This window comes from Pollicipes pollicipes, unplaced genomic scaffold (genome assembly GCF_011947565.3).
Source record: "Pollicipes pollicipes isolate AB1234 unplaced genomic scaffold, Ppol_2.1 Scaffold_7231;HRSCAF=8579_pilon_pilon_pilon, whole genome shotgun sequence".
NCBI lineage: Eukaryota > Metazoa > Arthropoda > Thecostraca > Pollicipedomorpha > Pollicipedidae > Pollicipes > Pollicipes pollicipes.
In genome coordinates this window covers 32,647,297-32,675,203 of record NW_023597034.1, presented here as the reverse complement: position 1 = coordinate 32,675,203, position 27,907 = coordinate 32,647,297, and the positions used below count along the sequence as shown (strand labels likewise).

The 27,907-nt window shown below is 53.6% G+C and overlaps 1 protein-coding gene across 1 annotated transcript in view; it reads right to left on the bottom strand.

Annotated features, from left to right (window-relative positions):
* The window catches only part of LOC119110022 (espin), a 55,297-nt gene extending 37,681 nt beyond the window's left edge, over nucleotides 1-17,616 (bottom strand). Inside the window, exons 1-2 of the mRNA XM_037233769.1 lie at nucleotides 17,413-17,616; nucleotides 1,099-1,287 (exon numbers count right to left, since the gene is read on the bottom strand). Coding sequence (XP_037089664.1) covers nucleotides 1,099-1,287; nucleotides 17,413-17,516 — 293 coding nt within the window. The 5' untranslated portion in view covers nucleotides 17,517-17,616. The remainder of the gene's footprint in view (nucleotides 1-1,098; nucleotides 1,288-17,412) is intronic.
* Nucleotides 17,617-27,907: the final 10,291 nt, after the last annotated feature.

Below are 27,907 nucleotides of genomic sequence, written 5' to 3'. Positions count from 1 at the left end.
GCCGACGAGAGGGTGGGGAGAGAGGATTCCGAAGGAGGAAAATGCAGGGACACCAGAGGACTATCGGTGTAAAGCCACTTTGTTAGTTGTAAATAGTATGTCGGGGGAAAATAAAGCAACAATTAATACGATTAATCATACGTCAAACAAGCATCCGGTTGTCGGCCCATTTAATGGCGCATGAACTCCCATGATAGACAACATTTTACCACACTACAGTGCGCTGTTCGCCCGAAGCTAAAAGTTACAACTTGATTACACTTGTGTGTGTGTGTGTGTGTGTGTGTGTGTGTGTGTGTGTGTGTGTGTGTGTGTGTGTGTGTGTGTGTGTGTGTGTGTGTGTGTGTGTGTGTGTGTGTGTGTGTGTGTGTGTGTGTGTGTGTGTGTGTGTGTGTGTGTGTGTGTGTGTGTGTGTGTGTCGTGAACGATTGTTAATTTAGTTAAAATCTTTCTTGCAGTCTATTCGTCAACATCACTCATGAACTCGAGAGCTGCTACTGAAGGTATATATCATGAACGATAGTTATTTAAGTCAGCATCGTCCTTGCAACGCATTTGCCAGCGTAACAGTTTCTTTCTTTAAAAAAACGACAACGAAAAAGCAGATTCCTGCTAAATCCCTTGCACGGTCATACTAAGAAACGCACTGCCAAAGAGAAAATGTATGATATTTTATTTCAGCTCTCGCCGGCAGAGCAGGAGTACCAGGCAGGCACACGGTAGAGCAGAGTTAGCGAGAGGAAGAGGCAGGTGGTGAAGGTAGGTAGAGAGCTAGAGGTAGTTAGAGGTAGCAGAGTTGCTGTACTCCTAGTGACGTGAGAGGCCATGGCCACCTTAGCGTACGTTATAAATAACTGCATTGCTGTCGCACCCTCGACCGATCTTATCGTCGGTATGTCATTCGCTGCTTAGTTGTTGACAAGAGCGGCTGGCGGACTCTTCGCTGCACCCGGGGCGCAGCAGTCGGTTTTCCACTGCGCATCCCTTAGCGCGTGACGCTCGTGACGTCATAAAAACGAGTGACGACTCCGCACGGTCCGACGCGCACCTGTCATCAACTGGATGGCTAGAAAACAGACCGTAACCGCATCCACTTACCTGTAGTCGGCCGAAGACTCCATGAGAAGCTGGACGCAGTCCAGACATCCCCTAGCGGCGGCATAGTGAAGCGCTAGTACGCCGTTTTTGCCGTTGTTGAGCCGGTCCCGGGCGGCGCTGGTGTGCGTGGGAGCCGGCATCTGGTCGGTCTGCCAGAGCAGCCAGTGCAACACGTTCACGCGACCGTACCTGGAGAGGTAAGAACGGAAGCTGGTCAATAAACCGACAAAAAGATGCTTAACTGACGCGAGCAGATTGGCAGGATGAGTGGGGACTAGTGAAGCTTGACCATCCAGGCTCCTCAGCGACGGCGGTTTCGTGGTTGATGAAAGAAAGGTCGACAAGAAAGTAAGGAAACAATGCAAGGGTACTGAAAATACTCTTGAGCGCCCAGCATTTTCAGGATGGGTTGGAAATAGGTTCCGAGCTTCCATTTCATCGCAGTTATGTGAAACAAAATATGTTCTACAGAAAGCGGTTTCCTTGATCTTTCTGCTTAATAGCAAGCGACTACGTTCAGAACATCACTGTAGACCAGAAGCCATAGGCAGCGCTTTTTAGATACCTATGGGAAAGCCATTGCTTTATAGAGCTTTTGAGCCATAGAGAAAAGGATAACACATTGTTGTTCCTTCACACTCATGCTAAATAAAAATGGACGTATTCAAACAGATACAAAGTGAACCAAAATGTGCTGCAGCCAAAGCAGACCAAAATGTGCATAAAAACGAAGGGAACTGGGTTACGAGACATCAACATATTCTGATAAGATTACACAGCAGGTAAACGCGCTGACAGGAAAATTACATGGAAAATTACATGGAAAATTCGCGCTTCAGTCGGCACATCCACTTGTTCAGAACATTGAATTATCATAATCCATGGCTGTTTGAAATACGAAAGAAGCATTGGTGTTCCTCAGGCTTAATGGGGTCTGAGGAGAACATTGTTATGCTTTTTCGCCACGCGATTACAAACTTCAACATCATCTTTTTGTTTAGTAATCTACTACAAACGGCTTGAATATCCTGACTAGGCGTAAAAAGAGAAGTACGAGGATGTATGTCCCATTTCATGTCTATTAAGCTTAAAGCAGTCACTAGTGATCGAGTCTTAAAAAAACAACTATGGTCCGCATAAATAACTACTGGTGTGTGAGTATGACGCTGTCTAGAAACTCCAAGACAACACTCAAATATAGTACACAAATGAGCCGTACAGATAATGTCCTATAGAATACCCGAGATAAGATCAGAGGAGTCCATCCAAAACTAGTCCATCCTGTCACGGCTGTTCAAAAGGCCAGGTGACGGAGCACTTCAAAACGGAGGCACACCGGCGGACCGTGACCGAAGGTCGACCCGGTGACCTCCGTGGCTGTGAGCAGGACCAGACCGGGGCATCCGCCTCCTTTCGAGCCGACCTTAGCCCTAAATGGCCAGCGGACCACGACGCGAGCACGCGCGCACTCAGACCGCTCCCAGCCTTGAGGGCTGACAGTGACACACCTCCAACTGTAGACTGCCAACAGCTCTCGGGTGTGCGTAGGGCACGTGCGTAGGACGAGAGCACGCGCGCACTCGGACCGCTCCCAGCCTTGAGGGCCGACAGTGGCACACCTCCAACTGTAGACTGCCAACAGCCCTCGGGTCTGCGTAGGGCACGTGCGTAGGACGAGAGCACGCGCGCACTCAGACCGCTCCCAGCCTTGAGGGCTGACAGTGACACACCTCCAACTGTAGACTGTCAACAGCCCTCGGGTCTGCGTAGGGCACGTGCATAGGACGAGAGCACGCGCGCACTCAGACCGCTCCCAGCCTTGAGGGCTGACAGTGACACACCTCCAACTGTAGACTGTCAGCAGCCCTCGGGTCTGCGTAGGGCACGTGAAAACAAAATTTATCTCAGCTATGACGGAAAGTGCAGTTGTGGCGGCTTATTTCCAAGTGTGTGGGTAACGCTTAGGTGTTGAAAATTTCAAAACGACATTCCGTGATCCTCGATATGACCTGAGAAGGAAGGTAGTTAATAGTTGATATAGCTTGTTTCCTAATTTTTTTGGGAGGTGTAAATAGTCATGGATTTGTGGTATTATCTGTTACAGAGGTAAATAAAAACAAGTAAGGGCTTCTGTTTGGTTACCAGGCTCTTATCCGGTAACAGCTGGATGCACCAGCTGTATTCAGAGCCAGGAAAATTTAATATGCCAGTGTCCCAGCTTACAACGGACAATTCCTTCTTGTAGTGATATGACCGTGTATGCGTCGGCAAACGATCTTAGGCATTAAGACATTGTTCCGCAGACAGCGAAAAAATGGCCCAGATCCAGATCCCAGATCCGGACCCAGATCTCACGTGGACGAAAGGTCTGGGCTGGAGAAAATGATTACTGAATGGTGAGACATTCTCAAATATTGCTGTACTAGAGAGCGCAGGCCACGCAGAGTTGCCCCAGGTCTGATGCTCTACGCGAAGCACAGCAATGTTTAGACAGAAATGCGAGGACATAATTGCGGTGACAGGTGGAATATTTGTATCTATAAACTGCTTCCATCATATATCAATCTATGACCACAAAGTAGTGCAAATATTTTCAGTTGAAAGGCAAGCTTTCCAACTGTTCCGTCTGCAATCGTTTATAAATATTGTTTCACTCTGTGTGGCGCCTCATATGTGGCCTCAAACCTGAGCAGACAGCACTGCAGAGCACAGAATCATTTTTGAAGGCTGATCGTAGAGGAAACGTTTCTTCCAACCCAGACGCTCTGCCCATCCGGGATCATTCATTTGTTTTTGACATTTGCCTCAACATTGACATTTTTCCATATTCGGACGAAGCAGACATTTTGTTTATCTTAGGACTGTCAAATCATCGAATGTCATTGGTTCTGCGTACCTCTGCAAACCATCATGTGGACTTGTGTGCTTTCTCTCATGCGCACCATGTAAAATCCACCGCCACGTTATCGTGTACCTGTTTGCTTCCAGATGTTTTGCTTTATTGCACGAACGTCTTATCATGAACAATGTCTGTCATGTGAGCTGGATTTGTTTTTGAAATATAGTCATGTTTTGGTAGCATTGTACTTTACATGACATCACGTGTCATGCCCTGATCTGATTATGATATCCTGACCCGATTATGATATGCAAGACCAGTGGAACGTTGACCGAATGATTTATACGGAAGTGACAGCAGATGCTGTGAAATCAATTGAGCTGTCACCCCTATATATATATATATATATATATATATATATATATATATACATGTGTGTGTGTGTGTGTGTGTGTGTGTGTGTGTGTGTGTGTGTGTGTGTGTGTGTGTGTGTGTGTGTGTGTGTGTGTGTGTGTGTGTGTATCCATTAGAATGGCAGATTGGGATAATATATGATATTTCAACATGAAAAGGAAACCGAATTATCCGGTTACAAAACCAGCAGGAGAAAAAACACTTTCTCGTGAGCGAGTCCAAACGAGGACGATCGCCAAAGAGGCATTCACGGAAGGCAAGATTACATCTCGCTATGACAAGCTCGAACCGAACGCGAGTGAGGGCATGCACGCGTGGTTAGGCAGCTTTCATATTTCGTTTGACAGTAATGGGCACATTAATCCGACGTCTTTACAAGGTGGCACAGCGACAGCATGTAAGCGCCTCCGACAAACCGGAATGGTTTCACATCTTTGCACACGCGGCTACGCGAGAGCACGCTCCCGCCGCCGAGCGTCGGCCGACGGTGACCTCCCGCCGGCGGCGATCACGTGACCCCGACCGGCCGGTGTGTGGCGACACGCCGACGCCAATGGTCACTCACGCGCCGATCACGTGACCACGGTCAGCGGCGCGAGGCGAGCGGCGCACTTTCGCCGTCGGCGGCGGGCGACACCGATGCGCGGAGAAGCGTAGCTAGGTGGAGACTGCGATGCTGCATGATGCCTAGCTGGCGGTTTTAATTGGGCGCCGTGAGTAGAGTGTAGGTCATGGTGTGGTGCTGTCGGCGTTGCGTGATTTAGAGTCCATCCCCTCGTCCATAAGCTCCAGTGTCGTGCAAATCACGATGCTTGGCTCGGTATTCTGTGACAGTGGGAGCCAGTCGTGAGCCATACTGACGAATTAGCATCCCTAAAGGTTGTTTTTAGGGGGACACCATGCACGTTGTCGCGCACTCTTTTAGGCAGCACCAGCGACCGAAGAGGTTGGTGTTAGCGCTCATGGGTCATGGCACAAACCCCTACTTGGAAGCTGAAGGCACTAATCACTCGGCCATTACTCGTCATTCATTGCCCTGTCCCTGCCTACTTCTACGCATAGTCCTCAACTAAGCCGCGTTGACTTGTTCGCCGTCGTCCAAACATGTGAGCACATGAAGCCACGAAACAACCGCGTAACGGCAGAGCAGTGGTTGCATGAGCACGGATAACTCCGCCGCTGGCAAACACGTCTTCATCACAGCTTTGACCGGGGAACCGCACATGACTCCACGCCACGAAGGGCGTCAAGCTCTCCGAGCACGGCGAACCAGGCTCAGACACTGGCAGTGATGGCGACCGCCTCCGACGGTGAAACTGCGCCGACAGATAAACTGGGCCAATGTGTCACGCGCCACGTCCTCCGCTCCGTATCGCCAGGTAGGTGTTGGTAGTCGCCGGAAATGCCAAGGAACACAAGGCCGCCGCCAGGAGCGCCGGAGTCGGGCCTGGCGGGATCTGGCCGAGTCAGGCTGGGCGGGGTCCGGCCGAGTCAGGCTGGGCGGGGTCCGGCCGGGGTCGGTGGGGTCAGGCCGGGGTCGGGTGGGTCCGGAGGACGTGGGATCGCGATCGTGTGCCTGGAAAACTCTTGCCGGAACGTGCCCTGGCTGCGCCTGGCCAGGATGTTTGGAATCGTGTTACACTGGGAATGGTTTAATGCGTTGTGGACGTGAGGAGAACCGAGGCTGGGGCCGGCAATCGGCGGCGTACAGGACCCGGTACTTGGAGACGACCCAAACTTGAGTCCCGCGAGCTACGCGGGAGACATTCCGGGGCTGACCGGGTGCACGGACGTCGATGTAAAAATAGCGGATACTTTAAATGCACTTTGCAGAGCGTCGTCAGATATTTAGAGATATTTCAAGAGAAACAGAACTCCATCTACGTCAAATTAGTTGCAACGCATTTCCACTCGTAACCATGCAAGAAAATCGACAGGCTGGTGGAGCCTAACCAATGCATAGCGCCCGCGTAGGCTGGATTTAACATTTCAACTATTTCTTAACGAGAAGTTGAGAAATACACCCGAGTGGAACAGCTGTCATAGCGGGGATCTGCGTGGACCGCTGTGTTCGCGCACTAGAACCTGCTGCAGGGTCAACAGGCGTGACCCCGTGCGATATTGTCAAGCGCGGTCATTGTTCCCACATTTCGCACGCACTTAGATGCGCTGGGGCCGGCGGAAACAGGAACACTTATAGAAAGTGATGACTGGCATAAAGAGCTGCGCGGCATTCAACATGTAGAAACCTGAGCGTTCCGCGGCAACGAAACGGCTCTGAATAAAGCCGGCTGCAGGACAAAGAGGAGCGTGCAGCACAAAGCCTGGTGCTCTGCCCACCACGCCGGCAAGACGGCTGGGGCAACCGAGCTGTTTCACTCGCGCAACGCTGCACTTCCGTACAGGGCTGGACTCATCACTGAGACTGGACGCCAGGGGCGTATACAGAAACTCGCAGTAGGTGGAGGAAACGCGCAACTAGTACAGAATATCAAAGAATGGTACAGAGCGCCGCAGGGGTGCGAAATTCCATCAAGCGTAAAACAGCATCACATGTGCTCTCCAGCTGTATGTGTCTACCTCGAATTTGTGATGGTCACGATGCATTCATGGACATATATATATATATATATATATATATATATATATATATATATATATATATATATATATATGTATGTATGTATATTCATATACTATATTTCATAGGGGGCCCAAGCACGCACCCTCAAAGGCCATCACACGATTGTGCCCATGTTTAACGCCTATGTAAGCTTGTGAGAACGTGCAAGACTGCACGCTTTTGTGAGGCTGAAAGCTCATACAACGCCGGACGCTTGCACAGGACTGAACGCTCTTACAAGCCTCGACGCTTGTTTAACAGTGAACGCTCTTACAAGCCTCGACGCTTGTTTAACAGTGAACGCTCTTACAAGGCTGGACGCTTGTTTAACAGTGAACGCTCTTACAAGCCTCGATGCTTGTTTAACAGTGAACGCTCTTACAAGCCTCGACGCTTGTTTAACAGTGAACGCTCTTACAAGGCTGGACGCTTGTTTAACAGTGAACGCTCTTACAAGGCTGGACGCACATGCAACACTGAACGCTGTTAACAGCGCTCACCAGCCCAGTCCTGTCAGCCCTCTGTCGACTCCGCGGACAGGGCCAGGAGGCGCCGTCATCAGGAGGCGCCCGGCTGCGCGAGCGCCCAGCCCGCTACGCGGCCTGTCCGCGGACAAAGCGGACACGGTGGTAGCTAGGGGACGTCGGCCTGGCGCTGCCGGCGCCGTTACTATCGGGATAGCTGGGAGCCCAGGGCCGGGGAACGACCCTGGGTTCAGCAACCCGGTCTTCTGACGGGGGACAACTGACAAAGCAGGCACGCGCGCGCGTGTCTAAGCACACTTTCGGGTGTTCTCTTGTGTCCCCTCGCTCGCTCCCAGAGCGGTGCATGGCGAGTGACACCCGCTTGTGATCACCTCACGAGAATGACGAAATGATGGGTTAATGACCACAACAGGAAGGCGAAACGAGCGCTTGCAGTGTGCAATGTGCACCTCTGCACGCTTCGCCGCGGCGTCCAAATGGCCACTTCCTCGTCTACCAACGTGGCGCGCGATTTCGCATAGCGTGCGCATTTCGCTGCACGTATGTTCGAGGCAGTGATGTGATGACGATGAAATAGCGTATACACGGCTCGTTTCCTACAAATTGAATATGACTGTGTACCGTTTAGTGTCAGGACTGTGCTCCTCGTTGTCACGGCAGGCCTGTGACTTCAGGATACTAAAATTCCTCCATCAGACGGAAATCATCGCGCAGGATGCCACCTTCATGCATCCTCCGTGTGACCTTTCCTCGAGGCGACCTTCACGGCTTCGGGGAAGGGTACTGGAACCAGAGTTCAGCGGTTCTGGTCACGAGTCCTGGGCCGACTAACACGGAGAGGTCACGTGACAACTAGCTTTTCCATGTCAGGTCATTGCTCTGACCTGGCATCTCTCAAAGTCCATCACTTGCGAGTCGTGCCCTTCAGATGTATCCATATCAGTTGAATCGACCGTCGCCATAGCAGCTTCAGGCTTTGTACGAATATATGTGAGTCAAATGCAAACACACGTAAAAACATGACTCTGCTGATGCTTTTATTTGTTTATTAATTACGTAAAGTGCTAGCAATCCACAGGCAAAAGCCCAGTTACGGAAGCAGCCCAAAGTTGACAACAATAAATGCGTGATATGCTGGAAAAGTTGGTCGGGGGAATGCTGAAGAAAACGATTGCGGACAATGAATAGAAGTGTGACAAATCCACTCTTAACAGTGCTGACCTTTGTAAAAGGTATATGGAAAGGTCAGTATGCCGGGAGCACTGTACGGGTGTAGCCAGACGGATCAGTGGTGTCAGCTGAGCACAGTCAAGCCTCCGGTGATACACTTTGTGTAAGAATAATCGGTCACACTGAGTAAAGCGTCCTTGAAAGATGCTACTTTAAAATAAGAGAGACAGTGTTCATCATCCAGTGGAGGAGACCAAAGCTAGGTACTGCAACCCAACCACATGAGAAAAATGCGCTGTAGTCATCCAAACCGGGCGAGATGGGAAACGGCAGCACCGCTCCAAATAACTCTACCGTGCTATATCAATGAACTCCCATGAGCGCTGAAGGCACAAAACAAAATCTTATGATTGAACCGCGTTTGACAAGAACGTGACGGCATTTTTATGCTACGCATGAAAAAGGGACGGCATTCTGTTTGTTTTTTAGACAGTCACATGCATGTGATTGGCAAAGGAGGAGCGTGCCTATCCATTTTAGTTGGAGGTAAAGCAGCATGCAACTGACCTCAGTCTAATTCCCGGACTTTAGTAAGTCAAGATAGCAGTCTGATAGCTCCTCGCCGATGCCGTAGTTGCACGAAACAGTCACAAAGCTCCAAAAGATGGAAGTGCCAGCTGAGATATGACGTTTAGAATCAGAAGGATGATGCAGTCAAGGTGCTATCATCGCTATACCTGTTTCCGCATGGTTGCGGTTATCGGTATTTTCATCGCCTCTGGTTATACTCATGCGATTTCTTAGAAGCCAGCTGGACAGGCCGGGAAGGCAACTGTCGTGATATTACTTCAATTGCCACCACCGCAGTCCGCACGATGGATGCTCTGTACCCCTAATGTAGCGTCACAGGGTGCGAATCCTGGCATGGTGTGCCCCCTCCCCCCCCCCCCATTAGGAATGAGAAAATCAGTTGCCAGTGTAGCTGATGAAGGACTTGGCACGGAGGAGCCATGTCAAAGCGGCACGGAAATAACTCCTATGCGCCGCTGGCTGGCTCAAAGGACCCGGGTAAAGGGACAGCCGAACTGGAACCGCGTTAATTAGGTCATGGGTCCGGGGTGCATGCCACGGGATCTGCTTGGCATATTCTCCGAACCCGAAACCACTGCTGCAAACCATCCGGAATGCAATTACATAAAAATATACTGCGATGACCCCAAACACTCCCTCTCAACTGCATTGTGCTGTCGGGTCGCTAATGCAAATCCCAAGGCTTAACGGCTGTCTTTGCAAACGCCGCCACCGCGCTTCGAGACGCAGAAGAAAGTGATGGCGAGTATCGCCGTTACGGGGAGACCGGCCGTTCCCCGCAGCACAGGATGTTTTGGCCAGGTGTCGCAAAGATCCCAGGAGCCAGCCATCCATGGCGCCTCTCTGGCCTTCTTCCCGTGGCCAGTGACGCGCGCGTGATGCATGGCGTCACCGACCCATGGCTCATGGGGGATAATCTATCAGTGAAAGTGTTGGGGTGTGTGAATGAAAAGCCTCACGTGAGAGGAAGTCGGTCGTCCCGCCCGCCGCCTAACAATCCGAAGACGGCATCATTATCCACGCGAACCTCCCAGTCGGCGCCCCGCACGACAAAAAGCAGCCTCCGACCGGGTAATTGCACGCCTGTCTGCCTCTGGAAATGTGACAGCACAACAAACAGCGGAGGGCTAATCCAGAATCTACAGCACACCCGCATGCCACGCATCCGACGGCAGTGGAGCGCACCCGATGTTTACCCCGGGGTCATTAGATGCGCCGCCCCTCCCCTGGCGGCCGGGCGAACCACAGTTTCCGCGCACCTGTGCCGGCGCGGCCAGCCGGGCACGGAGCGCACGCGGCGGCGGCCCCGCCCGGCCGCCTCGGTCGACTGCGAGCCCGGTGCCGCAGGGCTCGGAGACTGCCGCCGGCGCCGCGTCCGCCGCGATCAACAACGCTCGGCAGGACGAGGAACAGCGCGGGAGGACGGGGAGCAGCGCGAGAGGACGGGGAGCAGCGCGGGAGGACAACAAACAGCGTGGGAGGACGGCGAGCAGCGCGGGAGGACGACAAACAGCGCGAGAGGACGGGGAGCAGCGCGGGAGGACAACAAACAGCGTGGGAGGACGGGGAGCAGCGCGGGAGGACGGGGAGTAGCGCGAGAGGACGGCGAGCAGCGCGAGAGGACAATAAACAGCGTGGGAGGACGGCGAGCAGCGCGGGAGGACGACAAACAGCGCGAGAGGACGGGAAGCAGCGCGGGAGGACAACAAATAGCGTGGGAGGACGACAAACAGCGCGGGAGGACGGGGAGCAGCGCAGGAGGACGGCCGGAGCAGAGCGGCCGGACGGCGTCTCTGCATGCAGTCGGCGGCGGGATCGCAGCGCTGTTAACCCAGTTATGCGAGCCAGAGGGGCTGCTCGTCGCAGCAACCCGGCGGCGAGCCTATGGTGAGCTGGCTAATTCTGGCCTCACAATGGCCTAAGCCGACTTTCCCGCGTGAATTGATGTGATCAAACAGCTGTCCGTTTGTAGTATGTCTACACGCCTGACAGCCTTGACGGATGTTGAGTGACGCCGACGCACTAATACGTGAATGTGTCACCTAATGAGCAAAAACTTGATGTGGCGCGACCCGCGTGAATGACTGAAACGGAAAACTGAACGCGACGTCAAAAGTGTCGTGTCCGTGCTGCCAAAATAAATCGCTCGCAAGCAGAAACACCGCTAGTCACAAACGCACCGGTGAGCTCCCGACGAACCGTAGCGGCGCTCGCAGCCCAGGTCAAAGCTCCTGATGTCGGACCGCCTGAGGCGGGTGCCGAGGGGGCGGCAGGCGCGGCACGGCGGCCGTTCCGGCGCCGGGCTGCTGACCCGGAGTTCGGAGCCGGTCGGGTCAGCCGCGCCGCCGGCTGTAGGTGAAGGAATGTGGGCCACAGCGGGAGGCGGGCCGGCACCGGCAGCGCGGCGCAGACGGATCAGGCGTCGGCGGCAGACAAACGAGCGGCGAGCGGCGCGCCGCGCGCTCGGGTCAAAGTTCACGCCACGACGGGGAGGGGTCACCCCTGGCCGGGGGACGACGGGAGGAGGGGACGCTGTTGTACTGTTTCCACGCTGCCGGATCAGGGAGAAGGGAGGAGTCGGCGGAGCTACGCACTACAGGTCGTCGTAGATTGAGTTTCACCATCCGGTTCAATCCGGTTCGGTTAGCCCAGGGTCTAGTCCAGGCACAAGCTATCATTTCCAGGGATCCCAGATCCAGTCTTGTTCGATCCGTTGCAGCACGCATTTTGATCAGTATTATCTGCACTAATACGCTCTCTATTTCAATGCAACCCGCGAGGCGAGCGACTACGGTCTTCTTAATTCAGAAATGGAAAAGCCGAAAAACTAAAAGAGCAGTTGACTAGCACTGCATAAAATTACATGGGCCAATCAAATTTGCATCCGTAGAACAGATCAGGTTTCAAAAATTGTTTCTGGCAACGGCTGTCTAGCCACGCATGCGAACTAAAATAAATGGCTGTGGATTCATGCAAATGTATTAGACCTGCGCCCACTATTAGCCGGCATCGCGGCTGCCTTACTGTAACGTTTGCGGTATGATCATGTCAGCCAGTGACGTCATCAAGACGTCACGATCGCACATCATGAAGAAGACAGCACATTGGTTCAGGGGGCGACACACACGAGGATTGGTCTCACTGAAGGAGCCAACAAACAAGTGGTCCGCACATTTATCCCGATTGAGGGCGCCCAGATTTCTCTCCGTGGGAGTATGCGAAGTCGCAGGCATGCTCAAGGAGGCCGAACAAGAATAACACATCTTGAACAGGTTTGTAAGAATGACTGTTTAAGCCATAATGCCAAAGACGTGCCAAGCTGTCTGTTTAGCACCGAATCACCGGGCGGCGCGGCGCCTGGACTGGGGTGAGGGCCACATGGAGCACGTGCCGTACCGCCCAAACTGAGGGCGGGGCAGAGCCCAATGGCGATACGCAAAATGACATTTAACGCGCTTGGCTTCGACTTAACATTTGTGTTAAAATGCAAAGACCTGTCTGAGCTCTGAACGATTTAAATCTGCGTGGTAAACCTGAAAGGCCCTGTACCTTCAATGGAATGCCTTATTCTTACTTATTTTGCTCGACTTTGCTTTTACCACAAAGTATTAAACGGCTCTTACAGCGATGTCCTTTAGGCTTTAACTCAGTCAGGGCAGCGCAAATACCACAATTAAAAATAGATGAAGCTCAAACAATCGGATGCGTGTTGTGTCTCTGTTTCGTCGGCAGTTCAGGCATGAGCAATAACTGAAACTGCGCCGATAACAATTTTATGCGCCATCATTAAGTCACCGGACGTTTGTGGCCGGGTTGTCACCAAATGCCGGCTTGACTTCTGCGACAGCGATTGCTAACCACCAGAAATTGCGTTGAAAAATGTTAACATTTCTATAAATTATTGTATTTCCAATTCTGGAAATAATCATGCTGAGGACAAATGTGACTATTCTTATCAGTTCGTTTATTTGAAATTCGGTAAGAGTGCTGTCACCATTCACGCAGAAAAACACCGCTAGAAAAATCATGACGACAAACCTCCCGCCAGGAGCGCTGGTAGAATCCCTGCCGACCGATTTATGAATGAAATCATAACCTATGCCACGCTTCAGGTGCACCACTACCCGCCTGCAGATGGGGATTTAAGGTGGAGTGGCTCCCGTTGAATGGAAAATACCGGCGGAGTTGCTTTGGCTTTCGAGGTATTTTGTGTTCTGGAGACGGAATCAGCGCTGTTCAGTCACAGTCGTGGAAGATGCGGTTTTAGAGATGTTCTATGACTTCTAAGGTTCGACGTGAGTTGTAAGGCTGATTGGTGTGCACGTACCAGGCATGCATGCTTCATTGAAGGCATAAGGGCAAGGTATTCTAGGATGCGAGTAAGCTAATAATTGTTAAATGAATTCAATAAGTCGTTTTTTTCTGGCATCATGCGCTTTTCTGCATGTATTGATATGGCTAGACTGGTTATCTGACCACATTAAAAGATATCCCATCATCTTCAAATTCACTTATGCATGAATTGGAAGTGACTAAAGGGCACATGTCAAGGTCAAAAACAGAAGCTGCCACAGAACTTGAAGTGTCTTTACATGTTTCAAATGTTATGTGATGATGCCCAAACATAATACCTCCTTTGCTCATTTAATTTTGCTTCGAGCACTGCTGCGTTGGAACTCCTTTCTCAGGCTTGTTTTTGGTAAAGCTTACGTGATTGTAAATCCGCTGAAGCCATTGAGCTCGCGAGTTTTAAAAATCAGTGCGGTTTTTCCATGTTTCGGCCAGTTTTCTAGACCAGCCCAATCCAAGTCGTGAATAAACTCGCAGTCGACGAACTCCTCCAATCGGTGGGGAGCCGTGGTACGTACCCTTTGTCCGGACTCTGCACCCTCCTGAACTTGCGCCTCTGCCCCTGGGCGGCGGCGTCACCGCCTACTTGCGCTGCCAGCCCCGGGCGGCGAGGGCGACCAAACACGCGCATCGCGCAACAGTGGCGTGTGGTGGCCCGCCCGGGCCGACCCTGGGTCCGCCTCCGCCCCAGCACGCGACGGTGAGGGACGGCGAGAGTGGCCGAGCCGTCCGTCCCCCTCCGAGCGTCCCCACAGACTGCACCCCACGCAGGCCGCTGGGATACCGGCCAATGATTTTTCCAGCTTTCCCCGACAAGTTTGACGGGTTTGGCCAGTCCGGCGGCACTGTCGTCTCCTAATACATGAACAAATCTGACGTTTGTCGTCGGAACTAATTGCGACGTGTTTGGGATCGCAGGTCATTCGAAACGCAACGTGTGTTTACGTGACCGAGAGGAATGGAAAATCCTGCGTTCATTACGCAACAGCCCAGAAACGAAAAGCTACAAAAGTGCGGAGTCTCGTAAAGGGTGACGTCACGCCAACGGCAATCATATCTGCACAAAAACAGGACTCTGGCCCGTTCGCAGCACCCCGTTTCAAGGTTACATGTTGGGATCACGGGCACGGTGTCAACAATGCAAACCCGCCTTTGACCTTTCGGAGATGGCTGAACGTGGTGAAACCCAAGGGTAATGTTGCGCTAGGTTGCTTAAAACCTTTCGCGCATGAGTGCCTCATGCCGCCGCTTGTGTGCTTTGTCACTCTGGTGACAAAACATTACCACTAGCGTAAAATATCACTCCCGGAGTAAAGCCTCACTCTGCTAACAACAGATGTGCCCGAATAATTGGTGTATTCTCACGCGTCCCAAATAACTGTTAATGGTTGTGGACTGAAAATATTTGGGTGAGAACAGGAAGAAATATGAAAGTTAATTTCCTCAAAAACTCCCGGTATTCAAATCGTCGCAATGCACCTCGTTATCTGAAAGTGCTGTCAATGCTGCAAAGCTCGTCATGCATTGTTTCCATGAGACACCAGCAGCTACAACAGCAGCAAAGGCGCCTAGAGGCTCCAGTTTTAGCCCAGACCCGAACCTGGGTCACCACGGCAACGTCCGAAATGCCCCAGCTGCGTTACTACGCGCCATCACGGTCCAGATTCCGTTGAAATTTAAACTTCTACCAAATGCTCCAAAGCATCGGCGTATAAGACGGCGGGGCATCTTGGGCACGGCGAGCATGCAAATACGCCTAAATGGAATGCACGCTCGCTAGGAAAACAACGAACACATCTAGTCATGGTATATCGGTACTGCCCCCCCCCCCCCCCCCACCCCACCGGTGCTGCCAAAGTCACGCGGCAATAAATACACCCATGACCACTCTGCTAACCGCCTCCACTGTGTCTGGCTTTCCGCGCCCCACGGCTACAGTACGCGGCTAATCCGCCATAACTGCACAGGCACAGCTGATTCAGCGGTGTTCACCATCGTCACAAGGACAGGGTAAGTATACATGACGGTTGACAGCCAATTAAGGCAGGTGGACCCCACGAAAGTTTTTGTGTGGTTTTCCCCTCCCTCAGGGGCGATGTTAATGACGACAGGATCGTTTACACCTACCGCACCAGGGAACTACGCCTGGATTGGCAGGTTGATGGCTATCAAAATTCGGCACAAAAACCTAATGGGAGACCAGTGGTTTCTTTCTTAACTACCGTGGAAGCGATGTGTTAACACGATATATGCCTGTAATGACTGCGTAACGATGCGCAGGTGTTAAAAAACTTGCGGCGACTGGTCAGAAGTACACTGTTAGAAATGTACCTGCGACTGCCACGTTCCACAACAGCACAGTGAATGTCCATCATACAACACAGACTCGCGTGGCAGCGCATGACTTTGCAAGCCAACCCCTTGAATGTCACGTGGTCTCGGAGTTTGCCCGGCTTGCTGGGCGGGGCTCTTGGCCCATGGCATAATACGTGAGGGAGTTGCTACGACGAAATCATTAGGTACCTACAGAATGCTAATCGATACAAATTTGATATGATGTGTGAATAGTGATGTGTTTACTGTTTAGAAACTTAGTGTACTCACAATCAATAGAAACTTTCGTAATTTCTAGGGCAGATTATTTCATTTTTGAACATGCGTTGGGGGATCAAAGGGGCATTGGCTGGGGGGGGGGGGGGGGGGGTGGGATTAACGCTCAGGTCGGCATGGGGGATAAAGTGATTCCCGTGCGTCCGGGGTATTCAACTGTATAAGGCCCCTCACTTCTCAGCTCATTTTTTCCCTGACAGCCCACGGAGACCGCTGAACATTCGTCAGGACTCGGCCATCCCAGTGGTTACCAGACGTAAAACTAAGAGCCTTGACACGTTACTACACGCGGAGTTACCAGATCATGCGGGTGCTGGATGCCTGTGGTGCGTCTACTAGCCTGTAACGGCCATGGCGCTCCCAAAGCATGTCGCAACATGTATATTCTTAAATGACTGCTCGAGTGGTTGACACCTCTCGCACCTACTGCTTCCAAACTAGAGTCTCACGGAGAGAAAACAGCTCATTGGTTTTGGCAAGGTCTTGCAATTGGCCATTAGTTTGACGTTGTTAGGTCAGGAACTGGCCCCATCATGCCAGGTCAAACGCATTTTTTCCCGAAAATCGCACTATTTCAGCTCTATTTACCAATATGTCTGGAGCCATGCTATGCTGCGACATGAAACTTACACAGATGTGTTCATTGTCTAATTTTGGGCACATTACCAGGCCACTCTGTGTGTTTTAGCGTGTTTATTGGATGAAGGGCCCCGTTAACATTTCAGCGTCGGCCCACCCCTCACGATCGGCGGATTCGTCGGCTGCCGCCCGCCGCCCGCGCCGGCCGTAGAACGCCGTGCAGTGCTCCTAAAAGCCATCGGTACTCGGAAACAGAAAAATATAGAACTTGCCATGAAAGCCCCGTAGACTACCGAAAATTAAGGCGCGATTTCACGACAAGCTAGAGAGATATCCTCAAAAAATCTAGGCGGTATCGAAATGTTCGTGGATGTGTAATGGATGGGAGAGTGGTGGATGGGAGGGTAGAGAATGGGAGGGTAGTGGATGTGGCGCATCAACCCTCTCATCGGGGGAAGAGGTAAGCCCGCTGTCATGGGAGGCAATAAAAAAAGCTTCGTGAAAGCGGGTGTGGTCACCGACAATAATTTCCCTCCAACTTCCACGCGGGTCGGGAATTAGGCAACCCAAGAACTCCAAAACCAGTCTCGAAGCACCTCAGAGAGAACCTCTACGTCACACTTTCACGCAAGGCCAGCCGGCCTGCCTCCTACCTCTCCGTGGCGTCCCCGAGATTTAGGCAGATATGCTCCTTCTTGCTCAGAGGGTGGCCGGATCGGGACAGGCTGCGAGGGGGCCCAGCGGAACTGTCCTCCATGCTGCCTGCTCCGAGCAGGCGGAACACCGCGCAGCCCGCTGCAGCGTGCACGACCCTACTCGCGGCACGCACCACGACAACGCACTTCCGTCCCGCCTCGGCTTCGCCACCGACTAGCGGCGGAAACGCTCGCCACCCGAGAACAGTTTCACTCTCGCCCCGTTGTCCCATCTGTTCCGAAAGGAAAGCGACAGTGGGCCGCGCGGCGTGTGGCATCATCTGGCTCGCGCTCCGGGTCGCCGTGGCGCTGTGCGAAGCCGGACATGGCGGGCGTGGCGCGCCGCAGTTGTGTCACGCACGGTGACGGTTCGGCACGGCTCGGCGGACGCTGCGCTCGGTCGGTGACGTAACACCGGACGGGCCATTTCTCCGACGTCCGGCGGCTGCTGCCGCCCGGCTAGCACCCGGCTAGCGCCCGCGACGGCGGGGAACGGCAGGACAACGGCGTAGACAACCGACGTCCGGCGGCTACCGGCGCCCGGCTAGCACCCGGCTAGCGCCCGCGACGGCGGGGAACGGCAGGACAACGGCGTAGACAACCGACGTCCGGCGGCCGCCGGCGCCCGGCAAGCGCCCGCGACGGCGGCAGACGGCAGGACAGCGGCGTAGACAACCGCCGGCTTGGTTACGAAACTAACGGGGGCCGGAGGTGCAGACGATGGACAGGGGTAGCTGTTTGACGGGCCCAGGACAGCGAGACAACGGAGCAGACAGCTGTCGACATGCGCACGCAACTGACGCGTGTCGCAGGCACAGACAGCAAGAGCAGGCAGCTGTTTGGGTGGGACAAACAACTGACACGGAAAACAGGCACGCAAGACTATGATGCATAGTCTAGCGTAGCACAGACAGCTGTGCAGCTGGGGCACACAGCTAGCACAGACAGCAGTGAAAAGAATTCCAACTAAAATGCACAACTGGGTCGGACAGCAGATACAGACAACAGATCACACGACTGTTCGGGTGCGACGCGCCACCGATGAGAGCAGGGTTTACCACCGACGAGACAGCTGGTAAACGCGACTGACGCAGAAACAAACACAAATGACAGGACAGACAACTGTCCGCTTTGTATACGCCACTTCCACGGGCAGCAAAGCAGACAGCAAAACATGCAGCTGTCCAACCCAAGAGCATAACCGGAAAACAGACAGGAGAGCAAACCGTGGCCGGCAACAGATGACAGCAGATAATTGAGTGTTTATGTGTGTGTGTTGCACCCTGGATCAGCTGCCCCCTCCCCCTCCCCCTCCCTTCGAGATGAGAAATCACGGTCGGGGTCGATAACCTCACAGCTAGAGCCTACGAGGCCAGAACGCAGCACGCTATTCTGGTTCTGGGCGCGTGTTTCCGTCATCAGAGCCAAAACAGCGGCGTCATCTCCAGCCGACCTTCCGATAGTATCTGCTCGTGTCGACATCTGGGCCAAGCGACAGGTGGTGTCTCATCGGTAAGCGTTGCCACCGCGGGAGAGACGAGTGCACGATGGGGAACAGCTATGGAGGGAAAGAGAAGTGAACGGAGATGACGGTGGAGCGGTCCCGGCTTGGTGGGCAGGGAGCAAGTGGTGAGGACTAGAGAGGCCGAGATGGTAAAAGGGGTGATGGAATGGCACAGGAATGAAGCGAACTGTGAAGGCGAAAGGGTGAAAAAGTGGGAAGAGAAGGAGGGAGGCAGAAAGAGAGAGAGAGAGAGAGGGCGGGGTAGGAGAATGGGGAACAAAGTAGAAAAGAGTTCGGAAAACACCTGCTGCGGAGGTCTTTTCTCCCCTCGCGCGTGAGCTGATGTCCCTGCCGCTGCGTGCCACCGACCGAGCGACTTAGGTCACGCCTCTCTGGCCATCCTGTCAGCGGGCACCGAGCGCCGCGCCGCCCTCGCCGTCCGTCCTCGCATGGGTGGGCTGCTGACAGGACAGGAACAGCTCGCGGGGGAGGAGGGACCTCGCCCCAGCTCGGCTGCGACGGGTGAAGCCTGACCGACGTTCGGCACAATTAACCTCGACATTTTTGGGCTCGGCACACGGGCTTTTCCGGAGATGGGGATCACGCTTGAATGCGTCGGGAGCAGCAGGAGCCTCTGCGAGCTATCGCGGCGTCTTTCGCTGGGAGGGGTAGAGGTTAGGGTTGTCCCTGCAGGCTAACGTAGGGTACCCATGAAAAGAAAAGACGATGAGCTACAGACAGAAAACGAGGCAGTTGAAATTGAAACGTTGCGCCTACAACGGGGATATTCACGCATTTCGGCTCACCCACCCATATTACGCCTATGACGTATCACCACGTGTGTGCACACCTCATCGGCGTAGCGCTCGGTCAGTACAAACTCTGCCTCCGAGAGGCTAAGATTGCAGCACGCAGCCTCGTGAGCTGCGCCGGCTGCTCACGCAATGCACCGCAATGTATGGAGCGGTCGTGTCCTGAGGCCAGCGCGGCCGCTGCGCCGCTAGGTCCGTGTTTTGCCGGCGCGCAGGCCGCCGCAGCGGCGCCCGCGCGCCACCGCCGACCGCGACCGCTGGTCGGCAGCGGGTCGCGGCGGCATCGGCGGCGCCGGTCACGGCAGGCGCGCCGGCGGCCGCCGGCCGTGTCACCGGTGACCGCCGGCGGCGGACGCAGGTGGCGCGTGCAGACCGCGGCTGCCGGCGCAGGCGGCGGCTAGCGGGAGCGCGGCGGTGGACAACGGTTCGCGCGATGAGCGCCGTCCGCCCGCGGCGACCTCCCGGCTGCGGGCGTCGCTCGCCAGGGGTGGGACGGAGCGCGGGGAGGGGCGAAATCGCGGGGCCGTGTTCAGGAGAGAACGGCTGGGCTCTTGCCGCTCCCCAACATACAGTTGGGTGCCCCAATTGACCCAGCGCCGTGCCAGCCTGGGGCAGCATGCTCACATGCTCATTAAATGTTTCAGGAAGTGCAATAACAATTCAAGTGAGTCCCGCCGGCTACTTTTGCTAACTACATCCCCACTAGAAAGTGCTGAGGAAAGACACATTGGCGAGAAAGAGCAGCTTGCAAGGGAAAGGGCTAAAAATTATGCTAATTGTAACGGACAAGAGCTGAAAAGGAGAGCTGGAATGGACGCTGCCGGGCGGGCCGACAAACCGCGACGCTCCCTGCTTTCCCAGCCGAACAGAACGGTCTGGAGTCCGGTCCGACCCGGTAACTGCCTCCCCGTGGTACGCTGAACGAGGAGAGAATGGGCAACAGCCGCACCTGCGGGCGCCAGCTCCTATCGTGCGCATCTCTGGACCGACAGCTGAGGCAACGAATTCGTCGTCTGAAAGCAGATAATATGAGGGGAACGCTCACCGGATGAGACTTCAGTGAATCGGTACAAATGTCAGCTGGGCTGGTTGGCCAGATTCGATCCTCGACGAGCTATTTCCATGCGTGAGGTCTTTGTTTCTCGCTTTGTGGTGTTTGTGCAGGACAGTGCCCCACCTGAGTCTGCGTCTTTTTGGCTCGGCTTTCGAGGGCAGTGTCGTGTCTTGCCCGCACGCCCTGGAGGCATACGGCATGCATAGCCTGGTGCCTGTGAGCTGTGTGTGCAGCGGTCTGTGGCAGGAATAGCACACTATCGCCTTTGGCTGACTCTCACCGGCGCCACCGGCGGCCAGAAATTGTCTTCACCGGAAGCCCGTCCGTTACATGCATGAAGGCCTTTGCTCACGCTCGGGTAGAGAAATCAAACGAATTAGTTCATCGCCGGGTGGTTGACATTTTGTGTCTGTCACAATGGTTACGGTCATCCTATGCCTTTCGCCAAACCACCAAGAAGGCCAAAGAACGTAGCGATTAGGGTGATATCGGCAATCCACATATACTGGAATCTCCTTGTGAGAGTGATTGCCCTTGCCCCACGCTTCAAAGAAGTGGCTGAAATTGTTCGAAAGTTGGGAAGTACCACGCCACGATCTCCGCTATGTCGGTTTGTTTACCAAATAGCTGACCTAGGGCTACCCTGGTGTGAAATGGAACCAGAACAACATGCTGTTGAGGAATGTAACTACTGGCCATGGCATGCAAAATAAGTGCTCATGTGCGTGATAGCTACGTGACGTAATCACCTCGCGTTCCATTCAACCTGTTATATTATGCGTACCTTATGCTCGAGCTCACTGGCTTAAATCATTAAATACCTCTGGCAGCATGAATAGATAACTAAGCCTCCCAAGGGAAGATCATTACGAATCCTGTGCAACTCATTCGACTGATCTGACATGACCGTGGTTCGTGTTCGAGGGATCCTCGTTCCGTAACCGGAGGCGTCCACTGAACACAATCTTCGTTAAATGCGCGGAGTGTCCGCGAACAGACTGCTCTTCCCAACGCCCCATGAGTTCGCCGGCATGCGCGGTTCACCGCGGCATTTCGGGTCTCTGGAGTGCCCAGCGCCGGGCGAGTTTGGTCACGGCCCGCGGTGGCCGCGGGCGAGCTGGGAGGACAGGGAGGACTGGGAGGACCGGGAGGACAACCTGCCACTTACTACGTCGGCGCAACCGCTCGCTCTTCGCCGCGCCACGCCCAGTTCATGCGCGGTCACATTCCAGACCGCTTTCGTGTCATTCCAGCCTGCCCCGCACGCAGCGGGCCTAGAAAAAACATCGGACATAACGAAGTTCGAAGGACGAGGGCAGGCGAAGGACATCTCCCTTTCTCAGAGGAACTGGCACATGTTGCTCGCGCGGCGCGCGCCCGTCGCAACGGAAGCTGCGCGCCTGACCCGTACGGGACCGGGACTCCCGTTACCCGCATACCCACATGGTTTTGCGGAGCCCCGCTATGTGACTGCGTGAGCGCACACAGAGAACTCCAGTCCGAAGGGCGGACGGCCGAATCCGGCCTCCGCAATACTTAATGTACGCGGCAACAGTGCAAATTTCCTGCATAGCATCATTACATTCGGCACTTTCTCCTGACGTATGTGGAGACTTGCTTCGCCAGCCATTTGCCCTTGACGCTCCAGTATTTCTATAAATTGGGTTCAGTCTATGCCGGATAAGCCAGTACACCCAAGAGCACCGGCATCGCCGAAGTATTCACAACAATGCGTTACTAGTGTATGCTACGTGCAGGTGTGCTGCACACAGTTGCTGTGTGCTGCGCAGCTGCAAGCGTACAGTGTATGCTGCGCCTTTGAGCTCTAGCACGAATACAACCAGGCTAATCCACCTGAGTGTGTCATTGCATAAATCACGTCATTCACGAGGCTGAAAGCTGTTTTGGTATGCACAATCCATTAAATAAAGTAATGATATACCGAATCAACTTGCAAGCAAAGTATATGGCAAGTGGTTTTGTGTAGCTTTGACCCAGTGGTGGCACCCGATAATCTAATTCGATGTCCAGGCAGCAGGCATAGCAACCACTATCTGGAACGCACACAACGGCAGCATGTCACCCAAAACAACCGCATAAAAACGTCACGCCATGAGAACCACCATCTGGGCATCTCTGGCAAGACGTGCACCACCCATCCAGACGTCATGACAACCAAGCCACGTGCGGAGCACCCCAATAGAGGGCGCTCCGCAGCTCTTGACGTCCCCCGCCACACTCCTTCCGCATGCCTCGCTCCCGCCGCGGCCCAGTCCGGAGCGGCCGAGCCAGAGCGCCGCATCCGTCGTCGGGAGAAACCCGCCGACCGGCCCACATCCGACCGAAGCCAGCGCCATACCCGACCGAAGCCAGAGTCGCCGGAGCGGGCGCGGCCTGCCGACCGGCGGCGCGGCTTGCACTCGCTGGATGTGCACCTGGAAAGCGCCCGAGGCGGTGCGGCGACGCGAGACCGACAGCCGCGCCTGGGTAACAACCGCGAGGATCCGGTCGCAGCCGGTCCTGATCATCGTGGTTGACGGCCGGGGCTCTGGCAAGTGACATACCTGAAGTGAATCGCTTGAACCATGAGGTAGCAAGCGTCGTTGCACACCCTTCGCAAGCACCGGGATCCGATGGATATGACGTCGCCAGGCCGTCAAGTTGCCGTTCGTGTTGCCGATTAAATGGTGATCGCTGCTCACCCCTCAATGTTCAGTGTTTGATCAGCTTTGTGTGGTCATCATGTGGTGTCTTTTACAGCGCGATCGCGTGTTTGTGACAAAAGGCATATTTTACAACGCGCGTTTCAGTTCTCCACCGAAGTAAGTTCTGTTCAGTCCTTGAAAATTTGGTTCCTCTCAAACTTCATAGACACTGAAGGGTCATCAATTTATGCCTCTCGTCACCATTTATGCTGTTGCCATTTGCCTTCATCTTCATGTTCAAATATGATGTGCTGCACACGACAAGCTTCTTGTCAACCGACAGCCAATCAGACTGCATCAGTGCACTGTGTAAATACACACGTCGCAGTACCTGTAAAAGAACACGCCCAGCAACAAAATATTCCCGCCTCGAAGTAACTGCTCATCAGTTCATGCATCCAATCTGCCCGAAAGCTGTCTCGTGCGCTGCTCAGTGTCGGGCGTAGGGGATGTCAATCCAGGGACCCCGAAATCAGGCCCGATCTCCATTTTTCCAATCCAATTTTTCCAATCCATTTTTCCAATGATCCCGATGTTTTAGAAAAAAAAACAGCATTCTGTTAGGTTTGTGTTTGAAAAGCACGTCATCCTCATCATGATCGTGAGAAATGCCTGTCAATGTTAAAAACACCGTGTAGAACGGTTGCCCAGGGTACAATGCATTGGGCAGTGGACAATCACACTTATCGTTAGGATGGCCTGTTGCTTATGTTTACTCGAAAAGCTGTGACTGGAGACGAACCTAAGCGCCGCTGAAGTAGGAGACTTCGCCTCGAGCAACGTAAAACCAACTGACCATCACCACTTGGAGAGAGGTTGTTGGCATGCTCCTCGAACGTAATGAGCTAGTCAAAGAGCAAAGTTGTAACCGCTTTAATAGCTGTCCAAACCGATCTTACCCGGCTCGTGATTTGCGTACTCGGGTTGGCCAATGTAACGGCCAACCTGATGAGCCAATTGGGAATCGGAGGGGATTGATAACATCAAATAGCATCTCCTTAGCCTGTGACCTGCGTCACGGGATGCCACAGCGTTACACTCGGCACACACACATGTTGGTAAGAATAATGAGTTGTATTTAAATGGCTCAAATATGCGTATGCGGATGAGTTGTTCATGGACATGACTTTTGTGTTCCAAACAAGAAAATGAGGGTGAATCCTTGGCAAGACAGATATGGGGAATCTTCATAGCTGGTGTCAGAATGTACAAGCTATTCAAAATGGTAGTACTAGGTGTTTTGATTCGTGATGAGTTATCAACAAAACGATGCGCAAATGTATTCATTTGCGGTCAACTCCTATTCCCAGTGTGACCTAGAACATCGCCCAACCTATTTGCCGTATCTGATGATAAAGTGTAGCACACAGGTTCAGCTGTTTCCAACTTGGTTGTTTGTCTTCGTTCTCTTCATTCTGTTAACAATACGTCCAGTTTTGCACGGCTATCAGTTCACTGAGACACACCGCATAAATAGTTTTGACCTATTGCGGGCGCATTTCGGGATCCTGGGATTGACAAGAGTAACTGCACTGGCATCCCTGTCGGCCACCCGCGTGGGTCATGCAGCACGCTGACGCCTCTATAGTTGCCCGTCACTGTCACGTGACGCCGCACCCCTCCCCCTCCCCCTCCCACCGCGCGGCGGGACGCGGGGTCCGGGACATGCAGCAGTCTCCCGACGCCGGATACTCGTTGGCAAAAAAAAAACTTAGCATCTCCTTACCCTGTGACTTGAACTCGTAAACCCGTAAACAAAACCCGCGATTCGTAATTTGGGATGGGCCCGTTTGGCTGTCATGTGGCCTGTTTTCCCTGCTGAAGCCCGGTCTGTACCTGGCAGGGGCCGAAATAAGCTGAAGGGCTGTGCTCTAGATGACCTAAGCGACGTGGTTGCAATGCATTCATACATTCACCAGTCCACGTCTTGCAGCCGCGACTACTGATGCTCGGAGAACATCCTGTTGCTAAACATAGCTCCGCAAGATACGACTATATAACGACCGTTCCTTATTAGCGTGATATGCAGTAGTTCAATTTAATCCAGGAGCGGGCGGCGTCACCCAGTAACAACGGCTTCTGGAGCGTCTGGTCTGCTGACCAACCGCTGGTGGCTCGTGTCCACTGACCCGTGGACACCGGCATGCGGCTGGACCAGTACGAACCGACCGGCTGGGCCAGCGCGAGCCGACCGGCTGGGCCAGTACGAGCCGACCGGCATACGGCTGAGCCAGTGCGAACCGACGGAGAGGGTATGAGTGTATGGATGAATTGGTGAGTGGAAGAATAGATACATAAACGAATGGACCAATGAGCAAGTGGAAGAGTAGACGAATGGAAGAATGGGCGACTGGAAGAATGGAAGACTGAAGGAATGGACGACTGGAAGAATGTGCGAATGTATGAATAGGCGAACGTATTAATGGACGAACGGACGGACGATTGAAGAAGGGGCGGACGGACGATTGAAGAAGCAACGGACGGACGGACGGACGGGTGGATCGATCCTGCTGAGAGGACTGGAATGGCTTGAGCGCCTGGATAACGACAGGACACCAACGACGGTCCGATCAGGGCGGACCGGAACCACGGTCGTAATAACATAGGCTTGAGCGGGCGAAGGCCGTGCGAGTGCGAACAAACAATGGGGCGATGAGTCGACGAACGTCCTCATGCGAAAGGACAATATGACCGGTGGAGGGACAAAAGATCCATGGGGGAGTGCGCGAGCACGGGCGGATGGGAAACCAAGCATGGCTGTGCTGTTTGTGAGAGAACACAGTGTCTTTTGAAGAGAGGAAACCCGAGCGGCCATGTAACGGGCATTTACTTTTTTATGGACAGCTGGCCAAGCGTTCATGTCAGCAAGAATGCGCCATGATGTCGACGATAAGTGCATTTCGGGGCAGGCATATGCCCGAACAAAGACACCGCAGTGCCGAACTTTTCAGAGATTAGAAGGTAATGTGTATGTACTAAACACACGTGATCAGGCAATGACTGAACAATCCCTACAGAGGCTGTAAAGGCTGGCATAACAGAATCAGGCCTAACCAACACGTTTTCCAATATGTTTTTTTTCCTAAAACGAGGAAAACCACGATTCCAAAAGGTTTGTCGCCATCCATTACGAGCGCGAGACAATAAAGCTCTGCACTTTTCACCCTTTTGCTGAGGTGACACACCATCTTGGAGTACGCCATTGGTGCACTTGTCTACCACAGGGCCATGTTAAAGCCAAGGCTTTTCCGATTATTGCGGTGTAAATACTGAGCCCAACCAAAACACAGGTAACGTATTACTCACTCCGTCTTGGCAGACATTTGTAGGTCATGAAGCGATCCCAGGGGTGGGTCTAGGACCCCATGGAGCTGTATGATTATAGGATCCCGGCATCGCATACACGGACCGGATTCAAGGACCGGATCCAAGGACCGGATCCAAGGACCGGATCCAAGGACCGGATCCAAGGATCGGATCCAGAGATCGGATCCAGGGATCCTGTTTGGGGCTCCAGGCACGTGCTATATTGGCCAGAAAGATATGCCGCGATGCACGCACTAGCCTAAACACGATTTATGGGAGAGCTGAATACGTTGTAACCGTGGGACGTTGCGATTTCAGTGGGCGGGAGGCCTCCAGCGGGGCCTGTAGGGCAGTGGTGCTGAACGCCATGGGACCAGCCGGTGATGGAGTGAAAGGGGAAACGGGGTACCGTGGTCGAGTGAAAGGGAAAAAGACAAGTTCTGCGCGATAGATTTCCGCCTTCCGCATACATTTACCAGCTGATTGCGTCCGCACAGGGAACGGTTTGCACGCTGCCTGGATTGACGCGTTCCTAACGGCGCGGGAAGGCACAACGGTGCGGACAGCGCGAGACGACAGCGATCGTATGAGACATGGCGTCACAGACGCTGGTCAGCTTTGGCCGGCGGTAGGGCAGCGGCCTGGAACGAGATATATGTCCGGGAGCAGGGACTCAGATCTTGTAGTCCCGCACTTGTGACGTGTGGGGCGGAGTTCGTGACTCCCACTCAGGACTCAGCCTCGGCGTACGGCGGCCCGCACTTGGAACGTGGGACGTGCGACTGTCACTTGTAAATGTGATTTAAAACCGCTGGTCGTTGGCGTGGGTCGTGATTCGTGACCCATGGTAAGCGGCTTGTGATTCGTGACTCAATAAGAATGATTCGTTAGTTGTACCGTGCGATTGGTGACTCGTGATTCGTGACTCATGGAGAATGATTCGCTAGTTGTGCCTTGCGATTGGTGGCTCGTGATTCGTTATTCACTACCGAGAGCACGACGGTTTGAGCCGTGTCCCTTCGTCAGCCGTGGGCGAGGCTTCAGTCGGCTCCGGATCTGCAGTCGGCCACAC